General features: G+C 47.7%; 1 protein-coding gene across 1 annotated transcript in view; it reads right to left on the bottom strand.

Moving 5' to 3' along the window:
- Positions 1-298: 298 nt before the first annotated feature.
- Positions 299-24,095, bottom strand: part of TECPR1 (tectonin beta-propeller repeat containing 1) — a 28,390-nt gene continuing 4,593 nt past the window's right edge. The window contains 20 exon segments of the mRNA XM_061569946.1: positions 299-3,734; positions 4,781-4,900; positions 5,482-5,588; positions 7,497-7,589; positions 7,927-8,077; positions 9,895-10,072; positions 11,021-11,077; positions 11,835-11,914; positions 13,023-13,119; positions 14,137-14,230; positions 14,735-14,862; positions 15,911-16,062; positions 16,689-16,838; positions 17,925-18,083; positions 18,400-18,521; positions 19,733-19,754; positions 19,756-20,095; positions 21,587-21,759; positions 22,355-22,456; positions 23,695-23,795. Of these exon segments, the coding sequence (XP_061425930.1) occupies positions 3,633-3,734; positions 4,781-4,900; positions 5,482-5,588; positions 7,497-7,589; positions 7,927-8,077; positions 9,895-10,072; positions 11,021-11,077; positions 11,835-11,914; positions 13,023-13,119; positions 14,137-14,230; positions 14,735-14,862; positions 15,911-16,062; positions 16,689-16,838; positions 17,925-18,083; positions 18,400-18,521; positions 19,733-19,754; positions 19,756-20,095; positions 21,587-21,759; positions 22,355-22,456; positions 23,695-23,795 (2,528 nt within the window). The 3' untranslated portion in view covers positions 299-3,632.

The raw sequence follows: 24,095 nt of genomic DNA, 5'->3' as shown, positions 1-24,095 counted from the left end.
ACCAGGTGAAGGAGTTAACATCTTGCCACCGTGGCGACAACTTAAATGCGAAGTGAATTCAGTTCCTTTTCCTTGAGATCGCAACGCTGTGAGTGTTGCAGCAGCAGCTGGGGATGATGTGTACGGATGCAATGTGGCAAGATGTTAACTACCTCGCTTGGTATGCAGGTCTGGGTTGATCCCAACCCCGACTCCTGTATATTTGCGGTTTGCATGTTCTCTCACTAATCGCGCGGATTTTTTTTCTCCTCCGATTTTTGCCTCCACTTTTAGAAACATGCATTTGGGTGATTTGGCTACCTTAAATTTCCACGTAATGAGCCACTTTGTTCAGCTATCATTTGTGGCGAGGTCGCTTCTGAAAAAGAGCTGTTAAGCTCAGTGGGCCTTACCTTGCGAAATGAAAAAAAATCAAATATAAATTTTGCCGTTTTACGTACACGACACAATTCCACTCATTCGTGCATGCCACATGGTATCACATGTTGTATAACATGGATTTTATTCCGTTAATATTTTAGTTTTATTTATGCGTGTTCACAAGAAAGCATGGTATAATACAGGGTGCCTCAAAAAAATGTTAACACTAAAGAGAATTTGCAACAACACCACAATAAATGTGCCTCCGGGCTCTGGAGACCACCTGGAGAAGATTCCAGGCCACGTGTTGACAATGATGGCGAACAAGTGGAGACTCTTGACTTTTTGAAGCGATTAACATACTTTTTTTATCTGTTCTTTTTCCATTAAAAACAATAGTAATTTTTGTTTTTTTCGGTAAAGTCATACGTAGGTGAAAAAATAAAATAAGAATAAATAAATTAAATCACGACGTGTCTATTGCAACACAAGCAATCATCATCAGGTGACAACCGCAACAAGAAATGTTTTTCTTCTCGCCCATTTCAGAAAAAAAATTATTGATGTGGTTGTCACACCTGATCATGATTGCTTGTGTTGCAATAGACACGTCGTGATTTAATTTATTTATTCTTATTTTATTTTTTCACCTACGTATGACTTCACCGAAAGAACCAAAAAATATGGATTGTTGCAATCACGAAAACTTCAAATCTAGGAAAAACAAGTCCCATATAAGTGTTAACATTTCTTTGAAGCACCCTGTATAGGGGTACAGTTCACCAGAACCATCCTTGGCAACATTAAACCAGCTGCATGTTCGTAACATCACCTACGACACATCGGAAGTGTTTCTACATTACGTTTATTTAAAAATACTTGGAAGTTTAAGAAAATGTACATCTGACAAACGTGGGTGCAAAAACACACACCCCTGCTCTTTATTTGCAAACTGGCTGTAGTCATTTCCACAGGAGGGTGAAATTAACGATTTGCACGGGGACCGAGTCCGATTCTCGCAGTAACTATCCAGAGCGGTGGTTCAAGAAGGCTCTGCTTTAGTGCTGTTGTTGGCAATGGGGATCAGTGCATGGACATCAGTGCATGGACATGGATTTCTCTCACGTGGGGCAGTATCGATTTAGGTTGTGCATCCTAGGGTTTTTTTTTTTTAACCGGGGCCAGCGAGCGCCAAGTGTCCGTGAACAACAAGGGGGGCAATGCTGGCAGCCCGTGAACACGTGGCCGCCCGTGAACACGTGGCCGCCCGTGAACACGTGGCCGCCCGTGAACACGTGGCCGCCCGTGAACACGTGGCCGCCCGTGAACACGTGGCCGCCCGTGAACACGTGGCCGCCCGTGAACACGTGGCCGCCCGTGAACACGTGGCCGCCCGTGAACACGCCGCCACCCACTTTTGTGTTTGCGGTCGTCACTTCGTTGCGTTCTCGGCAAGTCTGTGCGGCACCCCTCTCGGCTTGCAGCAGAAGCTGGGAGATTCGCTAAAGGTTGCACACCCCCCCCACCCCGGGATGGGAGGGAGGCAGAATCAGTTCTGCTCCCTGGCATCCTTCACATGTTCAGTTTGAAAGAATGTAACGATCGCTTCGACACTTCCACTGACTGTTGTGCTATCGCTCAGATTGTTGACCGACAGTCAATTCTCGGCATCTTAAAGTTGACACAGGGGAGCGCTGGGATCGTCAAGTGAAGCGCATGAGGAGCCGATGCTTGGAGGGCTTCCCCCTCCTGCAAAACACGACGCAGGGCCTTGCCTTGCATTTTAAAAAATGTGCGTTCTATACACAAGTACAGTACTGTAACAGCACAAACATCTACGCGTTATAACCCTTGCCGTGGTTATCACAGTATATTGAACCGTTGGTTACGGTCGGTGAGATTGACCACAGCAAATGAACCATTGCAAGATGCATATGTTTTTATTCCCATGCATGGGGAGATGCCATTGCTTACAGGCAAGCGAGAGCTGTTCACCCAAAGTGCACAATGGAGCAACTTGTACTTGGCAATGTTCTGTGGGAACTGGCATTACAAATGCCAAAGTGCTCTAAATACATTCCTGCTGGTTTGGGCGCGTTAATGCCCCTCTGAGTTTGGGGCGTGAGTACGGGCTGCACTCCATGTCAAAGGTCAGGTTCTTGGCAACGTGTGACGCTTGAAGTGGAGAACGAGGGCTCTGCTCTGATGAACACAACCCCTTTGAGGATGCTGCCCCGTGCTCTTGGTTATGGGAATGTTTGCGACGAGGCCAGGCTGGGGAGAAGGGGGATCGCCCTGTTCGCCGTGGAGAAATGCTACTGGCTGTCAGCAAAGGGGCACCTTGTTTTTTTTTTATAATTTTTTTTTATTTTAGCAGGTAAGGCCCACCTAGCTCTGTATCTCTTTCTCAAAAGCGAGCTGGCTATCACAAATGATAGCTCAACGAAGTGGCTGGTGTTGTGGAGTTTTAAAGCAGCCAAATACTCTAAAACGCATGTTGAGTCTAAATATGGAGAGGACCCAGAGAAAAATCCACACGAGAACGTGAAAACTCCAAATATACAGGCATCAGGGTCGGGGATCGAACCCACGACCTCCTGCATACGAGGCGAGGTAGTTAACATCTCGCCACCATGGCACACCCAGTGGGGGGCGGATAACGGGGTAGTAAACCCCCCCACGCCCGATTTTGTTGGTCACTTATCGGTGGTTCCCAACAGGCGGCCCACAAGATCGTGGGAATTGCTTCGTGGAGCCGTGACAGATACTGCGGTTAAAGTATGGGGGGGGGGGTGGTTAATTTATAAACATGTTATTGCTTGCATGGTGGTCTGCAAAAAAAAATATTGGGAGTTGACAGCTATTCACGGGTCCAGAAAGGATGGGAACCAGTTTTGAAATGGGTTTTTAACAAATGTAACATTTTAAAATAGATCTATAAAATGCGTCCTGATGTGTATTTCATTTGAGATACTTTTAATATTATAATGAAAAGTAATTTATATGCAGTCAATTTTATTTGTGGACATAATTTTGCCCCCTCTGAAATTTTTGGCTGAGCCCGCCACTGGCTGCCAGCATGGAGGGTACGTGTGTGTGTGTGTGTGTATGTTGAACTCCTATCGCACCGCATGTAGCCAACCATGTTAATCAGAGGTTCTGGGGGTAGGACAATAAACTAAACAAAAAAGCAGTTCTAAAGAAATTAGTTTTCAATCCAGATGAAAGGGTGGCAGTAGTAGGCAAGCAGCAGGTCGACAGGAAACGGTGCACTACGGTCGAGGCATTTTACTCCCAGGAGCAGCGTCTCCCTCCACACCTTGCAGCCGCGGTTGGGTCCAGTTCCCACGCACCGTGATGTAGTCCCACCCTCCCTGGGAAATCAGCACGACGTGCGCACACACACACACACAAAGACAAAGGGCCCCCGTGTAGGCTTAACAGACTGTTGGGACAAGCACTGTTAGCGAGCATCTATGAAGGCCGGCACGGCACACGAGGGGGTGGATGTCCAACACCACGCCCGGCCGCCTTTGTCTCCCCAGTGGCGATGTTTACACACCGCACCGGGTACTCATTTGATGCTGAGTCGACCTCGGGGAGGCCCACGACCGGTTCAGATAATCGTCACTGATGTTGGCCGCGAGCGGGAAGCGAACCCGGGTCGCTGGGTTCATAGCGGAGCGCGCTAACCACTACACTTCCACTCCCCACACCAATACCCGCCATTGTACACGCACACACACGTACAGACACACGTACACACACACGTACAGAGACACGGGAATTTCAACTCGTTGGGGGCCGTTGACAAACGTTAATTCTTAACCGGTAATTCTGAGTGCTAATATGCATATATGCCTAAATAATAAACATTACCTCAAGGTTCATCCTGTTATATTATCATCAGTTTGCAAGGCTTACATTTTGCCTGCAAACTGAAGCCACTGTCAATGTATGAATGTTGAACTTCATTCGCGCTGTACGTAGCCAACCGTGCTCATCAGAGGTGCGGGGGAAGGACAACAAACTAAACAGTTCAAAAAGTTCAACATACGTAGTGCTTAATTTTTATGTTAATTGCCTTTCTACAGGGATGACCAAAGCAACGAACCTTGGTCATCCCTGTAGAAATGACACATAACATCCATTCATGTGCTATTATTAATAAGAAGCATTACCCGAAACATTGCCAACTATATATTTAGTTTTAAGCGTTATTGACCAATACATTGAGTTTTCATGTACAACATACATACGTCCAACTCGCTTTACTGGCATATCCGGGCACGCCAGGAGATGGCGACATCGATTCCCACGGGTAGGGGAGGGATTGCTGGATTCACAGGTGTGCAGCAGAGCCACCTGTGTGCCGGTGCGGGATTCATGCCCCACTCGCACCTCTCCCAACCCCTCTCACCCCAATGCCGTAGTCCCAGGACTGTCCCGTGGGCGAGGTAGGGCCCACTCCGGTGCGACAGCAAACGACTCCCTGGCTCGTGCTCTGACTGCCCTGCACAGTATCTGCTATTCCCCACACCTGCACGTAGCACACACGCGCACGCACACAAACAAACACACACAGAGCAAAGACAAAGATCCCCCATATAGCCTTAACAGATTGTTGGGGCAAGTGCTGTTAGCGAGCACCTATCAAGGCCGTTACGGCATACAAGGGGGTGGGCGGCCAGAACCACACCCGGCCACCAGGTCATTTGAGGTGTTGGCCGTGAGCGGGAATTGAACTCGGGTGGCCGGGTTCGTAGTGCAGCGCCGTTAACCATTACACTACCACTCCCCACACACAGCACACGCACACAGCATGCCACAGCATGCCACTGCTGCCACTGCTGCCACTGCTGCCACACCTGGACCTCAAAGTGAGTAAGTTGAGATGGGCACCCTCTCCAAATGAGTGTGATTTTTTTCATCGAAGGAGTGAGTGCATATGCATGTGTGTGTGTGTGTATGTTGAAGTTCTTTCACACCGTGCGTAGCCAACCAAGCCAATCGGAGGCGCGGGGGATGGAGAAACAAAACTAAACACAAAAAGCAGTTCTAAAGAAATGAGTTTTCAAATTTAGATTTCCAAGTGCCACGGCTCCCAGTGGCTTCCCGCACCTGGTTCTGTGGCCCGACAGACACGAGTCGCACGTTGGGAGACACCATCTCCCAGTCGGTTCCACACGGAGCCTGCGCTTCAATGCCACTTCGGAACCACAGCTGATCTGTAAAGTGCAAACAAAGCACAAGGCACGCCACTTACTCCCCCACACCACCGCCCCCACTTCACGTGCTCTCCACCTCTTGGCGGCAAGTGATTTAGAGGAATTAATCTAACCCCCGGAAACGAACACCTTTAAACGAAAGTGCACAAATATTACGGCAGTCTCAAAGCGCACGATAATTAACGCTTTGAGCTCAAATATATTGCAAAGACTAAACATGTTTAAGAAAATGACCGCGATTCGTCGTTGCAACGTGACGTTGCATGCACAAGAGGTGCGGCGTAACGGAATTGCCGCCATTGATCTCTCCTGTTTGCTCTGCAGCAGTCGTTTTAAAGCCGTGGTTGTTCTCTTGACATAGGCGCTGCCCAAGTCTGAATCGCAGTGCTGGCCACCACTCAATATATGCAACAGATACGTTCTGGAGAAGTTGCCCGTTACGTGAAATTCCGTTTATCGAACCCTATACAGTAAACCCTTGTTAAATCGACACATGGGGCTCTGGCCTTGCGGAATTATCCAATATTCTGAATTATGTACAATGGTACCTCTCCCTCGTGCCTCTTGCCCCAATAAAAAAAAAAATCTAAAATTAGTTTTACAAACTCTTCACACACCAGACGCATCGACACACAACCTGCATCAATTCTATCCCAAACTTTGTATTTGTCTCGCAGACTAAGGGATTTCTACTTCAGTCCCTTTCTATTACTTCTTGATGTAGGTGTAGACGACATTTCTGAGAGGGTTGGTTTACACAGAGTGCACAAACAAGTTAAAGTCCAAAGCGACGGGTGGTCTGCACTGACGCTCACCACGCGCGCCGCCACCAGACCGAGTCGTTGTTTTGGTCGTGGCGTGTGGCGTCGCTCCACGTGTATGCCGGAATTAGACCATTCGGTCCGACCATTCGGCTAATGGCGAATTACTGATTCTGTATATATGCCGAATGTGCAGCCGTGCCAAATTATCCCCAATTACGAATGGTCAAATACCGACATAACGAGGTTTTACTGTATTCCCATTGACTTCCCGTTAAGTAATCGAACACGCGTTCCTGTGGAAACACTTTCAGTCCCAAAGACGTCATGAAATCACAACACTTAAGAATGCAGCGAACATTTTTTTAAAGCAAATATTTGATGAAAATTCGATAATTTTTTCCAGATAAAATATGAAAATACTAAAAATAAGTTGACGAAATAAAAAAAAGACTCCACCAAAACAAGCCAAGCTTGGGCAATGGCGTGAAGAGCACAGAAAACTTCATACCTATCAATCCCCTGTCAGTACCCTACCTTATTACAGACCAATTCAGACCTTATTGGTCACCCCGTGCCCTTTATAAATCTCAACGTTCATCCTACAAAGTCCCATCACAAGGGAGAAACACAAACAAATAGTCAAAAACAGTTTTTGCCCGTATTGCAACGGCTGTACACCGTATGGACATTAAAAATCAATTTCCTTGCACAAGAATACGGGTAAACCGTATGGGTTGACATGTATGAAACTTGTAGAGTATGTCACGGAAAACCAGTACAATATGAAAAGTGCACCACCAAAAAAGATTGATTCTAATTTAGAAAATTCAAGATTCCATAAACGCAAATTTTACGGAATGTATATTGAATTCCTTTTCTAATTTATGAGTTACATTATCGCGAGATTGGTATATTAAGTTTATGTATAACAAGAGATGACTGTATTGAGCAAAACAATTGTAATGTGATGTAGTCACTTAAGCAATGCAACATAATGAAAACATCTCCAGTGCACAGTATTCTGAACTTCCTTCGCACCATACGTAGTTAACCGTGCTAATCGGAGGTGCCTTATTCTCATCGCGACATGGACACGGCCGATCACGTTCAAGTCACAGCAACCCCCGTGCGCGACTCAACTTACTTTGCTCATCCACTGCAAACACGGTAGATGGCCCGACAGAAATGTGCTTGAGCTTCTGTTTAGTGGGTGCAGCAAGATGGATCCAGGTTTGTCCTGAACACACCGGACACATTTCAAAAGCACAACACAGCACAGCCCCGACAGACATATTCAGAATGAGTATTTAGACTGCAGGAGGAGGAATCCGATGAGCTGTAAAGCTCTTTTTCACAGACGTACAGTCGGGGCACGGAGTTAGAACGTTACAACAGCAAACGACACAAAAACACGACAGGAGTGTAAACGTACAAGAAAGGTAAAAAAATCACCCAAACCCATACAAATAAAACTAAACAATCCCCATCCTACCAGGCAAAGCCCACTGAGGTATTAACTTATTATCGGGTAGGGTACGGGTATCGGGTATCCGATTGCGACCTCTGAACCGTACCGACTGGGTTGGCGTCCGACACTCCGGTTCGCAGGAAGGCGGAGCCGTCCAGCGCCAGGGCCCAGACCACCACAACGCCGTCGCCGCCGCCACTCCCCACGGACACGGCGACAAACGGCTGGTCCGTGCTCACGTGCAGCCAGCTGCTTCCCTGCGTCGGCAACACAGAGGAGGGAGAGATCTTTCCTTTTGTAATGTCCCTCAAATGGAAGGCGCAGCCGAGGCCTACCGCAGTAATTGCAGGGTGAAGTTTACTACACGCACGGCCTTGCTGTTCGCAGGGTTAATATTATTCTTTGGCAGCAGGAGGAGAGTATCCACAGCCCGAGCTGCCTGTAGAGGTGCACACCATTTAATTCAACAGGAGCTGTTGGCCTCCAAACTATTGTCGGTGGGGGACATTTGCTCTGTTTTTGTCTTAATTTGGTAGATGTTTATCACGGTTTGTGAAATCGTTTTCCGAATGTTTTCCATCCACCCGAGGGCAGTGGTTCCCAGCCTGTGGTCCGCAAGGTCGTGGGGATGTGGTCCGTGTCACTGTCGCAAGATCCTAAGAATGTTATCTTCACAACACATTTTTTTGCTACATGGCTGTCTGTGAAAGATTGAAGCAACTGCACAGTCGTACGAGTATAGGGGTGTGCCTGGTTACCTAATTCTAACCACATTGTATTGTAGAATATTAAGTTACATTTGGAAAATGGCGGGCCAATTTTATTGATAAAAACAAAACCCGAACAGATATGTCTGCAGAACTTCTTTCGCACTTTGTGTAGCCAACAGTGCAAATCAGAGGTGCAGGTGAAAGGCAACAAAAACTAAACACAAGAAGCAGTTCTAAAGAAATTAGTTTTCAATCGAGATAATTTAAAAGTGCATAGCTCCATCGGCTTCCTAATATCGGAAGGAAGAGCGTTCCAGACGGCCGCAGAAGCGCATCTCAAAGCACGCGATGCGGTGACAATCTTTGTTCGACGGCGAGCTAAAAGTCGCTGTCACGCGGATGACCGGGGTTCGCGTGGTGATGGTTTCTGCTTCTCGACAGGTACACAACCGTCTTCTACACACCACTGCTTCAACACAGAATAGCCTCCCCCCAGACGCACGAAACTGTACCACCAATATTCTTGGTTCTTTCGGTAAAGTCACGTAGAAGGGAAAACAATAAAATAATAAAAATAAAACAATTTTATTGTATTTTGTTTTATTTTTATACGTCACCAACCATCATTTTTATTATAGTTTATTATTTTATTATTTTATTGTTTTACCTTCTACGTGACTTTACCGAAAGAACCAAGAATATGAATCCCTGCAGTCACGAAAGCTTTAAATCGAAATTTGTCACACCAATGTCAAACTTTCACTAAAACTCACTCTCACGTCACCAACGATCACAGCTAGAGTGCATTCTATGCGAACCGATGGTCTGCATCACTTAATAGTTTACGCATTTATTGATGTGGAGTGATAATTATCACGTGATTATAATCATTGCGTGAATGCGTACCGTGCAAGTTACCGATGCATAATGTCTGCATGTGTTCTCATGACACGTTTGCTACGCTACGTGTCGGACGCACTTGCAAATGAGACAATTGCATCTCAAGGGACTATTATCCAAGTGCAACAGTGTATAATGAACAAATGCGACTTCATACACAATTCAGAGTGGGCTGAACACCCTCCCCTCTACCCTCTTTTTCCCCATTTAAATCCCCATCTCCACCTGCCCTCCCACTGCGTGGGTCCCCATTTGGCTGGGGCAGCGGGCCCAAATTCTATCTCTCCTTCTCGCCGAATCGGAATTTCCGCGGACTCTCTGTAAACCCCCTTCAATCGAAGTCCTTCGGCGTGACGTACCGACCTCGTGTTTTGTTGCAACTTAATAAAAAAAATTAGAATAAAAAGTGGACTTGAAACCGCCAAGACGGATGACAGCTGCGGCCTTAGGGAACGGCGACTCACGGCGGGACTGACGCGCGAGACGCCCAGACGGCACAGCACGTCGCCCTTGCGGCTCACGGCCCAGAGGGCGACGGGGGAGTCCGCGGGCGCTTGTGGCGAGGTGGCGTTCAGGGAGAGGTGGCGCAGCGACAGCGGAGGGACCTCCAGCCACGGGCCGCTTGTCACCAACCTGCACCGCCTGCACACCACCTCGTCGCGCTCAGCGAAACCCGTTGCAGACACGATGCATTCATACAAGAGCACTTGGCCGCGCATTTGCGTGGATGTAACTTCACCGCGCGCCCTCGGCCGCGCAAGCATTGAGTAAGGATTAGGTACCAAGTGCGATGATGTCATCAGTGTCATTAAGCCCGATCGGCGATGTCGCCGCAGCGAAGCCACAGATGTTGTCATCACTGTGGCGAGATGTTGACTCCCTCGCCTGGTATGCAGGAGGTCGGGGGTTCGTTGCGGACCCTGACGCTTGTATATTTGGAATTTGCATGTCTATCCGGGTCCTCCGGTTTTTCACTCCATATTTAGAATCAACATTACGCGTTTAAGAGTATTTGGCTGCTATAAATTTCCACGCGATAAGCCACTTCATTGTGCTATCATTTGTTGCCAGGTCGCTTCTGAAAAATAAGCTAATAGATCATTGGGCTTTACCTAGTAAAATTTACTAAAATTTGTGATTTGTTTACCTTTCCTATACTTGGCACTCCTATCGTGTTTTTGTATTGTTTGTTGTTGTAACTTTCTGACGCGCCCCTACTGAACAAATGTGAAAAAGAGCTTCATAGCTCATCGGATTTCTCCAGTATAAATAAACATTCTTATTCAGTATGAGGGACAGTGCCTATCGTGGGGAACGAGTTTAAATGCGGAACTCAACTTGTAGACTATTCTACCAATAAAAGATGTTGGTTCCCATTGGATGCTATTTTTCTAAATTTCGGGGGCAAAATGTTGTTCATTCGTAAGAGCGAAATCTTTAGGGGAACGTCCCCACCAAGAGAAACATGTTTTTTTTGCGTTCGATGAATACAGAGCGTCCCTCCGCCGTCTCTGCAGAGCAGTAAAAAAAAAATGATGCTCGTCATTTAATACCTTGCAGTGCAATTTTCTAGAGATCTAAAGCAATTACCTTGACCAGCGTCGCCTCCGCACAAAATCCTTGATGGTCTTGTATCCGTGGTACCGCCTGCGCACACAGAAACAGCACGCCAGTCCGGTAACGCTGCCAGGGCGAGTGTTGTGATGTGATAAGCACTTCCACTGCTATACTACATCAGCAAGCCTCGTGTTGCACCGATTCATAACCTACTTTATTTCTGTCACACGTCTGGAATGTTTATACATCTCGCATGGGGGTCGGCAACCAAAATAACAAGAAGAGCTATTTTTTTGTCGAATACGGTACAAAAATCAATATTTCAAGAGCCGCCAATGCACGTGAATACGTACGTACACAATGACATCACGAAGCAGTCCACATAGAGCCGCATTCGGCTCCAGGAGCCACGGGTTGCCGACCACTGGCCAAGTATGTGTACGCTACGTTTTCGCCATCAATGCTGAACATCGGTCGCATCTCATCATCTCACGATATCGCATTGGTGGTGCTCATAAGAGGGACAACACATGTCAGGAATTGTAAGGCTCCATCCAAATCCAGCCGGGTCGTTCAGCGGCAGAGCGAGCGGCTCGCAATAGGAAAAGTTAAAATCCTGGTTGGGGGATCACTCAGCCCATCGTCCCTCCGGGGTCGATAAACTGAGTACCACTTGAACCGGCAGTGGTTGTCCAATGGATGGACTCGCATCCCACCATATCAATGTGTCATTTCAACCACCGTCACAGGGCTGTAAACGGGGGGTGAGCACCGATGCCTCATTGCTCATTTAGAGCAGCAGGAAGCGACGAGGATTGAATGGGTCAAAGCGAGCAGTGGCGCTTACGCTGGGAAGTCGGCGGCGTACTGCCATCCCTCGCGGTCCGTGCCCCCGGGTACCCCGAAATCCACCGCCCAGTCCGACACCTGCATGGTCACGAGCGCACAAAGACAAAGATCCCCCGTATAGCTTTAACAGGCATATTGGAAAAGTGCTGTTAGCGAGTTGTGCCTTTGTCTCCCCAGTTCTCATTTGAGGCTGAGTCGACCTAGAGGAGGGCCATGACCTATTCAAATAACCGTCACTGGTGTTTGGCCGTGAGTGGGAATTGCACTCGTAGCGCAGCACGCTAACCGCTGCACTACTGCTCTCCACATACACACACACACGTACATACACACACACACATACAAAGATTAAAAAAACAAAGATCCCCCGTATAGCCTTAACAGACTGTCGAGGAAAATGCTGTTAGCGAGCACGACATGGCACACGAGGGGGTGGTTGGCCAGCACCACGTCCGGCCGCCTTTATCTCCATAGTGGCAATGTTAAACACACTGCACAGGTACTCATTTGATAATCTTCACTGGTATTGGCCGTGAGCGGGAATCAAACTCGGGTTGCTGGGTTCGTAGCGCAGAGCGCTAACTGCTACACTACCGCTCCTCCCACACACACACACGTACACACACGTACACATACACAAGCAAACAAGCAGGTGGGCAAACAGCAACGAATATGTTGTGCACACATGCTGTAGTTGGCGTTTTCTCAACGCAGTTTCGGATTCCTAATTGGCATAACACTTTGGGTAAATAAGAGTTACACAATTGCCGTATAGAATTAATGTGTTGACAATAAGGTGTCGGGTTGCATCTGGATTAAGACTCAGCTGTCAGAGTAAAGGATGGAGAAGTTGTTTGCAAACTGTGCATATATGTTTAACTTATTTCACACCATACATAGCCAACCGTGCTAATAGGAGGTGTGCAGACCATTGGTGCTTCACAAGGCTATGGGAAGTGGTCTATGCTACTGCCTACTGTACTACTATTGATATTTTATTCATGACCCATCAACACAGCTGGCTATTGGACTGAATCTGGTAATTGCTAGAATTGGTAAGAGTCATTTATATATTTGAAAAATGTTATTGGTGCACAGTGGTCCATAATTATTAATTGTGGGTTGGGAACCACTGGACTAAAGTGAGGCCTAGGATTTTAGGATATGGTATTGCAGGTATATATACCCAGGTCCACTGTGGTGAAGGTGGCTTTGTGTGAGTCTTTGTACGCTCCTGCAGCCCCGTGATGTCGCTCCACATGTAGCGATCAGTCGGCAAGCCGCTGTCACACGGGGGCACAAATGCCACGCACACACAAAGCACACACGCTCGCAAAAGTCCCAAAAAAGCCTCCGCAGTACGCGCCGACTGCAGTGGTCCGCAAGGCCGTGGGGGAGTGGTCCACAGAACTATGGCAGGCACTGCAGGGACTCTTACGAACGATCCACGCATCAGTAACAACAAAATAACTCAACAGACTCGTCAATAACACTGTGGCTTAAAAATAACAAAAATATAGAATAGGTGAGGTTTTTTGGCAATGGCTCTTCTTCATAGCACACAGATATAGACCGGTGAGATAGAGTGGATATAATAAGAGCTGGAAACTGCAATTTACACCACAGGGCCAAGTAAAAAAAGAGTGTTTAAATTGGCACATAAATAGTTACATATTAATCAATAGCAACTGAGTAACAGGAAAACCCTTGAATAATCAAAAATGTATCACAAAATAAACGAAATTGTATAAAAGTTTACGCGAGAAAATGTTACTGGCACACTGCACGTTCGGCAGGGAATCAGTTTCGTTGCAGTGAGGTCGACAAAGCAACTATGAGCATCGCTCACTTTAGCGATGCATGGTTGGGCCCAGCTATCACTTCACTCGGATTGGAGAGGCTCTTAAGAAGCGTCGCGATCAAACAAACGCGTCGCTAAAGTAGCGGCGACGCCCGGCCGGGAAGCATGAGTGCAAAAATAAGACAAAGATCCCCCGCATAGCCTTCAACAGAGTGTTGGGGCAGGTGCTGTCAGCGAGCACCTACGAAGGCCGGCACGGCACACGAGGGAGGTGGGTGGCCAGCAACACGCCCGGCCGCCTTTGTCTCCCCAATGGCGATGTTTACACACCGCACCAGGTACCCATTTGAGGGCGAGTCGACCTAGGGGAGGCCCAGAACCGTTTCAGATAATCATCACCGGCGTTGGCCGCGAGCGGGAATTGAGCTCGTGTTGCCGGGTTCGTCGCGCAGCGTAGCGCTAACCGCTGCCCCACCGCTCCCTGCACACAAACACACACCGGGCAGTGTAGCCAGACAGCGGGTTCCAGCGCTGGTTCTCGTAGATGTACACCTGGATCACATCCGTCTGGGGGTGCATGCCATCCGTGCTCCCTGAAGGACAACAAACACAAAGACAGAGAGATGCACGTGCCTGTGCGTGTATGTACGGGTATGGGTGTGCCTGGTTACTTAATTCCAGCCACCATTGTATTGTGGAATATTAAGATGTCTGCAAGTGAGTGGTCTTTAAGAATGGGTCTCAAGCGACCTCCCTAAAGCTGTAACAAACAAAAAAATCTCAAATTATCTGGACACAAAACTATCAGAAAAATGTATCCCTTAGGAGTATTTTGGTGAAAACATTCCACACTTTGATTAATTAAAACATTTCCCCCGAATACACCCTTGGGGTGAAACATCTCATTTGCAAGTGTGTCTAGGGTGTCACTTAACACATACGTAGTAAACCCGTTATTGCACTTCGAGGCTATATTTGTACATCCATAGCGTACAGACCAAGTGAGGTCGGACACATGTCAACGGTTTTAATTGGGGAATTCTCCGAATATTCTATGTCCCCCGTTATGCATTGCGTGGGTGGGCTGAGCGCGTTACCCTGCAGGAATCCTCCGCCATGCCCGCCCGTGTACACCCAAGCCGTGTGGTCGTAACCGAGGCCCCACACCACGCCACTGCCATCGCTCTCAACCAGCCGCAGGTGGCCACCGATCTGCCGCCAGAACCTGGGGGGGACGCGCACAAACAAAGACAAAGATACCCCCCGTGTAGCCTTCACAGACTGTTGGGGCAAGTGCTGTTAGCGAGTTGCACCTATGAAGGCCGGCACGGCACACAAAGGGGTGGGTGGCCAGTGCCACGCCCTGCCGCCTTTGTTTCTCCAGCGGCGATGTTTACACATCGCACCAGTTACCCATTTGAGGCTGAGTCGACCTAGGGGAGGCCCATGACCAGTTCAGGTAATAGTCACTGGTGTTTGGCCATGAGCGGGAATCAAACTCGTGTGGTTAATGCAGACTTTATGCCTTGAAATAGGTTTCCATTTGGTGTTAGAACATCTTAACACCTATTTTATTGTCAGAAATGTAAAGTCTATTCTTATTTCATGGTGTTTCACGATGATGCAGGCATTGATGAGAAGGAAACTGGCACTATTTGGAAACGTATGCAGCATGGACGACATGGAAAAGTGAAATTGTGTTGTTTGGAAAAATGGAAGGAACCGGTAAGAGAAGAAGACCTACCAGAGAGAGAGGCTTGACGATGACGTGAGAAATTGATGCCAGAAAGATGTTGCACTGCTTGAGCATATTAGCACAAGACAGACTGAAAGTGGAAACAAATGACGAAATGTGCAGTGGACATCACACGGGGCTATCTGCACCATGGATCGTGATGATGACGACGATGTAGATGTATGATTATTGTTTTTTTACCCTTTTATCTGGCAACAAAACTGACACCTTTTTTACAAGGAGTCATGTTTGCATAGACCACAATACCTGCAGTCATAATGCGTCATCTGGTCCAACATCATGTGAGACTAGGCTCTAAGGACAGCTGTCTCGGGTGTGGACCAATCAACTTCAAGGACAATGCATACAGAGTTATGTTTTTTGTTTGCATTATGACTGCAAGTATTGTGGTCTATGCAAACATGACTCCTTGTAAAAAAAGGTGTCAGTTTTGTTGCCAGATAAAAGGATAAAAAACTAATTCTCATATTTTTTACTGGCAAATGAGGTTCCAATTATGTAGATGTATGCAGCGTACATATGGAGGGCAGAGCTTGAGCCGGAGGAAGCCTCGGACGAGCACTCGCTCACAAACACGTCACCGCGGCAGGTGACGGACCACACGGCGCGATGAGAGGGGCTCCTGGAGAGGCCGCGCGCCTCGCAGCACGCCGTGTTCAGCACCGCCAGCTGACGGCGTGGCAGCCGGCAAACCGAGGCACATACACAGAGCACGGACACGTTAAGCCTGACCCGTTTCTGACGACTGTATGCGTGCGTGTCATCGGTTCTTTTTCTTACGGCTCCGTTCCGATGGCGTACGGTAAACACGGTTGGCTTACGTAAAGTGCAAAAGAAGTTAAGCATACATACGTACATACAAAAACTAAAATATAATAACTTTATCGGTACCGAGGCTCCCACAAGGCCATGCGTGGAGGGCACCCACCCTGCAACTTGCAGACGTCCTGGAACGGGACAGGGTTAAGCACGCATAGAGGTACCAAAGGTTTGCACAAACACACACCCAATACGCATTCTTACTCCAGACATCCTTTACAAAATTGTAGTCTCCGGGCCAGATGCACACCTTCACGAAACGACCGAAAGACATCACCTTGGCGATTTGCCCCCCCACCACCCCCTGCCCCCCCACCCCCCAACCACCCTGCCCCCCCACCTCCCGCCCCCCAACCGTGTTGGCAATGGCGACCTTGGCAAGCTTGAACACAAAGTCGTAATGACAAATTTTGCCACGTCGTTTTATAGACGTAGCCTCGAAAACGAACGGGTGAAGGGAGAGTGCGGAAACTCACCCAGTCGTGCATGTCTTGCTCAGTTGCAGCAGCCAAGCGTATGGGCGCACGCGATTCCGTGCGCTCCGCCGTGTACACAGCGAAGGTGTGCCGATTCGTGTCCAGCACTGGCACCAGTGCCGTGATCTCGCTGATGAAGATGTGCAGGTACTGCGCTCAGAGACGCACAGAAAAGGCAAAGATCACCCCCCGCCCCCGTATATACTCGAAACGGACTGTCGGGGAGAAGTACTATTGGCGAGCACCTACGAAGACCGGAATGGTATGCAAAGGGGGTGGCTGGCCAGCACCACGCCCTGGCCGCCTTTCTACTGACGATGATTACACACGGCACCAGGTACTAATTTGAGGCCGAGTCAACTTAGGGGAGGCCCAGGACCGGTTTAGATAATCGTCACTGGTGTTGGCCGTGAGTGGAAATTGAACTCGGATCGCCGGAGTTCATAGCGCAGCGTAGCGCTAACCGCTGCACTGCCACTCCACATAACAGCGGTAGCCGCACAAGCACGTACGTGTGCGCACACACGCGGACGCACACACACCCAGAGGACACCACTATGCAATAGCAGCACCACCACAGGAAACACCGTGCATGAAGGAATCAACAATGGAGGGAAAATTTAAAAGACCTTCCCTTTTTTTACGTGGAATTTGATTTAAAGTTCAGTATCTCCTGTGTCCTACTCTCCTCACAAGCACAGACGGCTCTCGCTCGTCTTTGCCTGTGAGCCTGAAAATTATCATATCAAGGACAAGTGCAGCATCGGTGCAGACACCTCGTGCGGTTGTCCGGGTTGGGCCGCGGGCATCTACAGGACTGCACACCACCGCACAGCACCAGTCGAGCACCAATGCACCGATAACGACTGGACACGGATGCCCCCGTCACCCCCAATCTTCGCTGCCATTTTTCCACATATCCTTCGCTCGCCTTTGAAACACCCTGTCCCCGATTGTTCCCCCTGCCATGATAGGGCGGCGAGCCGGAGTGCTCTCGTCCGTTCTCTGATCGCGAGGGTGAAAGCAACGTGTCACGTAAACTATTCGTTTGTTATATCTCGCCCTTCCTCTTGTTAGTCCTTTAATACCCTCAGCTCTTTTTAAAAATATTTGTAAAAAGAATTTACAACAAAAACAAAAAAGGACAGGACTCTTATTTTCTGCGGACGGCACAGCTGTGGCGGTGGAGTTGGCGCTGGACTACAAATTAAAAGTTTGTCGTGTGACGTCGGCCACCTTCTTGGTGGCGCCGACCATGTAGTGCAGGAACAGCATGGCCTCGGGGCGCTCCTCTGCGCCTTCCAGCTGCTCGAGCAGCACCGTCAGGTCGATCCAGCGCTGGGGATACCAGTCTTGCCACCACGACAGCACGCCACGCCTCACCCACACCGTCTTCTGTGAGCACACCGCGCAAAACAGAATAGCTGTGAACCAGGGGCGGACCAACTTGTAACAGACAAGAAGTACCCACGTAGAGCCAAGTGTATACATAAGTGTGTGTATATTGACAGTTTTCGGCACGGAACGGGAGACATTCATTATTCTTTGCTACTATGATAGTATGTTCTTACGTTATGGTCCCTTCGATAGAGCCGCATGTGGTGGGTTAAAGAGCAGCATGCGGTTTGGGAGACGCCGGTTGGCCACTGCTGCTATAAACACCGCAACCGGCATAAGCGTCGCCTCCCACGGGCATGGAAGCTGCGGGTACCTTGTCTGTGGCCGACTCGTAGTCCTCAAAGTTGGATATCTCTCTGAGCGAGCGATCGGTCAACTGCTGCACGATGTCCCTCCTCCACGCGGGGTCGCGTACAGGTCCGCTTAGCAGGGAACCTCGTGACGAATGCACATCACACCACATTCTTATACGTCACACCACTATTTAAAACTGTTTTTTTTTATTTAACCAGGTAAGTCCCACTGAGCTTTGTAGCTCTTTTTCAGAAGCGATCTGGCCACAAATGATAGCTCAACAAAGTGGCTTATCATCATGTGGAAATTTATAGCAGTCAAATACTCTAAAAACGCGTGATGTTGATTCTAAATATAAAGGGAAAAACCGGAGGACCAGGAGAAAAATCCACGTGACCACAGGGAGAACATGCAAACTCCAAATATACAGGCATCCGGGTCGGGATCAAACCCACGACCTCCTGCATACCCGGCAAAATAGTTAACATCTCGCCTCCGTGGCATCCCGACATATACACTTACCACAAGACAGAATATATTCATATTTGTGTCATCAACGAGGCTTCATTACATCATGAACCAAAACCAGATATTCCATTTCTACAAACATCCGATCTGTGGCCTTATCACTCACGATCATGCCAATGCTCTGTCTGCAGTGCCTTTTACAACAGTGGATGTGGTGCTTCCGAGCACCGTGCTTGGCGCTACGTCGTCCCGACGCGACTGTTGCCATGTATCGGGAGCGTGTCGGCTTATTGTCAGATCGTACCACACATTGCATCGCGAGTCTTCAATATTCACCATCCCGATTGCAACGTTTACCAAGTGCCCCAATATATTCACAACTTAAGTTGGTTCTCACTGTAAGATAATAACTTGAAAAAGACTAGACTGTACTTTCATGTTAATATGTTTCCTACATTGCTCCATAACAGCAAATTGTCCAAGGCATCAAGTTGAAATATAAAACATACCACAAACCACCGCTCCAAGGACTATCCGGCCAAATGGCTCAGCGGTAGGGAGAGTGGCCGAGTGGCTCGCAATGAGAAGGATGCTCGTTCAAAGCCTGGCTTGGGGTTGACTCAGCCCATTGTCCATTGTGGTGAGCTAAAATCAGTACCACTTCGTGGGGAAGTCAACAACGGCTGTAATATGTAGTCACTCAACCCTGCCACAGGAATGTGGAATTGCAACCACTGGCTCAGAGCTGTGAACAGGAGATGAGCACCACCAATGCCTCAATGCTCAGTTGAGCAAGAGAGCAGTTCGAATTTGTATTCCAATAGGCAGACCGGCAAATGTGTGCACATGAGAACATAACGCTTTGACGTGGTGTACTGCAGCACCTGTGGATTGGATGAACCACAGCAGGTTGTGATTGGCTGTCGATGTCGCAGGCTCCAGTGCTCACCCAGGCCCAAAGGAGGCCTCTGTCCATATTGCCGAGCGTGTCGCCACTGATGCTCCCTCCCCCCAAGGAAGACACACTGCCGGTATCCATACAGTCTTCACCGGGACCCGCAGCCAATTCTGCCCTCGGTGTCGGTGATCTGCTGCTGGGCTTGCTGGAGACAGCTGGCGCAGGTGTGAGGGTGCTCTCAGTGCCTCTGTGCGACTGCTGCGTGTCCTCAGTGGCCGTCGACGTAGAATCCGTATCGTTGCTTTCAGCGGCATCGTCCACACTGCTCCTCAGGTTCAGGTCAGCTAAACTGTTCAACGGAAATAGGCAACACGCACATTAACTAATAACCATCTCCGATTAGCAAAGTTGGCTACGTACAGTGCGAAAGAAGTTCAACATACTACATACAGATCACGGGAGGCTTGTAATTATTAGGCTGAGGGTTAATTTCTCTAATTTACTGCCATAGAAGCACTCTTAACGACGGTAATTTGTTCCACGAAACCGGTCGCTAAGTGATTTGGTCGTTAAGCGTGTACAGGAAATACACGTAAAGGGTTTAATTCGTTCCGGTAGCATCGAAAGTTACAATTTTTCACCCAAGAAAGTACTTTATCATATTTAAACAATGGGCATTAATACATAGAGATACTAGGAACATTATAAACACATAATATGAAAATAAACATGGTTAATCAATGCATTAATTAATATTTATTATACCTACAACAGCCCATCGTTAACAGGTGGGTAAGCGAACACATTAGGCTCTATGGAGGTTCGTCGTTAACCGATTAGTCGTTAACAAGGGTGGTCATTAAGAGGGGTTCGACTGCATTATGCTTAATTACCCACAAAAGCCATACCGAGTCTCAAAACTATATTTCAGAAGGGTTTTGCAAATGTTTCAGTCGGAGGTGTTGATTGCTATGCGTTTTCCAACGAAGTATTTAAATTTAATATAAAAAAAATTGGAATACTCTTCTTTCAATAACATGATGAAATCTTTCATGTTCACTTTGAAACAGACGGTACATATGTATGCTTAATATACCCACAGCAATAACCAGAGCAGCCAGCCAGAATCGAATCACAAACCTTTGCAAAAAGCCACGAAATTATGCTGAAAACTATATTTTGTATTGGTTGACTTCCACATGTATCTGTGCACTGACCAAAAGTACGTGTAAACAAAGTGGTACCACCTCTACTAGCTTTTGTATACCTTATCAACAACAAACCAGGGGCCTTGGATATTCTCTAAATAAGCAAACACAGTATCTCGGAATTTCATTATGCTAAAATAAAAAAAGTTAATAAAAATATATTCTTGGTTCTTTTGGTAAAGTCACGTAGAAGGGAAATAAAATAATATAAAATAATAAAAAAATAAAAATTATCACGACGTTTCGACTGCAACACAAGCAATCATCATCAGGTGTGAAATCCACAGCAAGAAAATTAGAAAAAAATGGCGCTTTTTGATGATTGCTTGTGTTGCAGTCGAAACGTCGTGAGAATTTTTATTGTTTTATATTATTTAATTTCCCTTCTACGTGACTTTACCGAAGAACCAAGAATATGAATACCTGCAGTCACGAAAACTTTAAATCAAAATTCATTAAAAAAAATTTCACAAAAAGCTTGGTACCAGATTAAAGGCACACGTTTCGTTTAAATCATTCATTTCAACGCCACTTGAGGAATTCAACATATTATGCTGAAGAGCCGCTACGGCACCCCTGTCGTTCAGGTGTGGGCACCTGCTAGAGCACCCTTGCCCATCAGGTGTGGTCACCTGTTCAGGCTGGTGATGCTGCTCCTGTGGGAGCCGCCTGCTGCTCTCTGCTCCACGCCCTCTTCCGCATCGCGCTCGCACACTACGGGCCTCCACACCTTCCCGCTCGCCTCGTCGGCACACACACCCTGACGGAAGTACACCGTCCGGTCTTCCCGACCCACCCCAAACACCTGGCACGCACACACAAATGCGCACACACAAAAATACAAAGATCCCCCATATAGCATTAGCAGGCTGTAGGGGCAAGTGCTGTTAACGAGCACCTATAAAGGCCGGCACGACACACGAGGGGGTGGGTGGCCAACATCACGCCCAGCCACCTTTGTTTCCCCAGTGGCGATGTTTACACAAATCACCAGGTACTCATTTGAGGCCGAGTCGACCTAGGGGAGGCAGAGGCCCAGGACCAGTTCAGATAATCGTCACTGGTGTTGGTCGTGAGTGGGAATCGAACCCGGGTCGCCAGGGTTCGTAGGGCAACGGCGCTAACCGCTACACTACCGCTCCCCACTTCTACACACACGCACACACCGAACCACAGAAATACTGTATGGCAAAGGTTATGACCGTGCTCTAGTGATTGATTGAAGCCGAACATGTAACAAAACAATGATGGCGTTACGTAAGTTTACCAACAGTTGCGTCTGGAGCGGTGCCACGTATAAAAAAAAATATCCATGCATAAAATAAGGGCCACTTCGCCGCACCGTATTACAACATGGGAAATGCACACACGTTGAACCGACAGGCCGTGCACACACACACCTGATCGTTGACCCCCACGCTGACCATCATCATCTTGCTGACCATAGACACCCAGCTGAGGCCAGCGGGACTGTCTGCGCACACGCCACGGCGGAACCACACCTGAGCACACAAACATCGCCACGGCGAACCACACCTGAGCGACAAATGATAGCTCAACGAAGTGGCTTATCACGTGGAGATTTACAGCACCAAAATAATATAAACGCACGTTGATTTTCAATGTGGAAGGAAAAAAACGGAGGACCCAGAGAAAAAAATCCACGCGACCACGGGGAGAGAGACATGCAAACTCCAATTATACAGGCATCAGGGTCGAGATCGAACACCTGACCTCCTGCATACCAGGCGATGAAGATAAAATCACGTAGAGCCAGCTGTGGAAATTCCACATACCACGGACTCGCCCTTTCTCATGTCACTCTACCTGCCCTTCCCATGCTCTTCACCCCAGCAACCAAGGCCTTCGCTCAGCCGCCGTTAAACCTTCGCCCAGTGGCAGATCACTCCTCCACTGCTGCCCTCATCACCTGGAACTGGCTCTCCCCAGCAAGTTTGTGCTACGTGTCCCTTGTTCAAGTCTAGACTCGAGATCTTGGTCACCTCTGCCTATGGCTGCCTGTCTATGAAGTGTCTTCATTCGCACCGGACATTGAAAATAGAAACAGTGATGTTACGAATGTCACACTTTTTGAATAGTGCTTTGAGATGCAGTTTGTGCATTAAGATGGTATACGAATATAATTTGTGTCGCACTGTATTTTAGAGGACAGGTTTTCAAAGTTATACAAATGACGAACGCGTGTACAGATGTACTCAGAAGTCGGCGTGAAATGTGCATCAATTTATAGATTTAAATAGTTTTGCACGCAATGCAATTTGTATTTATGTTAATTATATGCTAATTATATGTATGATAATGGCGAAGACGAACCTGTACAAATCAGAATAAAAAACAAAGACAATATAGTAAACACAGAAGAATATATTCTAGAAATAAACTTTGACCTCAAATCATGTCAATCAAATCGCCAGAGGTGTGGAATATTTACCGTTTGCTCAGTAGCATTGTGCGTGCCTAGGTTGGCAGACGAACAAAACAATCATCCACTGTCTCAATGGATCTAAAGGCACACTGGGACCCAACAGCCAAATCGGTGTAGTTGCACAGAAACAGTATTGTACTGTAGTATTGTGGGAAGCAGTGGCAGAGTGGAGATAAAGGCGGCCAGGCGTGGTGCTGGCCACCCATAGATAGTTGCTGACGACACTTGTCAAAAAGTCTGTCAAGGCTATACGGGGGGATCTTTGTCTTTATAATGGTCACGTGATGTTGTCACCTGCCCATCGCTTGTGATACACCAGATGACCCGCGTGCCAACGGAAACCTGCACGACACCGAACTCGTGCTCTGGGGGGTCCACCACCACCCATCCTTCACCTGCAATCGCACAACATTGCGGCAGCAAATTAGGAACGGGTCAACGGACTACAACTTTGTTTAACCACGCGCATTGCAACGTTTAGAATTGAGCATTTTAGATATTGCATTGAGGTGTAATTATCAAATTTGCAATCGAAATTTCCTCTATCATAAATTGTTCTATCTTATAATAGGCATCTGCAGATTATAGAAACATCCAAAACCCAATTGAGTATCTGGGAGCTCTCCATTTCATAATTACAGTCTGTTCTCCTGTAACGCGAATTGGACGTAACACGATGAAGGTATTAGGTAACA

Source organism: Lethenteron reissneri, chromosome 44 (assembly GCF_015708825.2).
Source record: "Lethenteron reissneri isolate LAM-NWPU_2019-01 chromosome 44, ASM1570882v1, whole genome shotgun sequence".
Lineage (NCBI taxonomy): Eukaryota > Metazoa > Chordata > Hyperoartia > Petromyzontiformes > Petromyzontidae > Lethenteron > Lethenteron reissneri.
The sequence above is the reverse complement of the archived record's forward strand: the minus strand, read 5'-3'. Positions and strand labels throughout refer to the sequence as shown.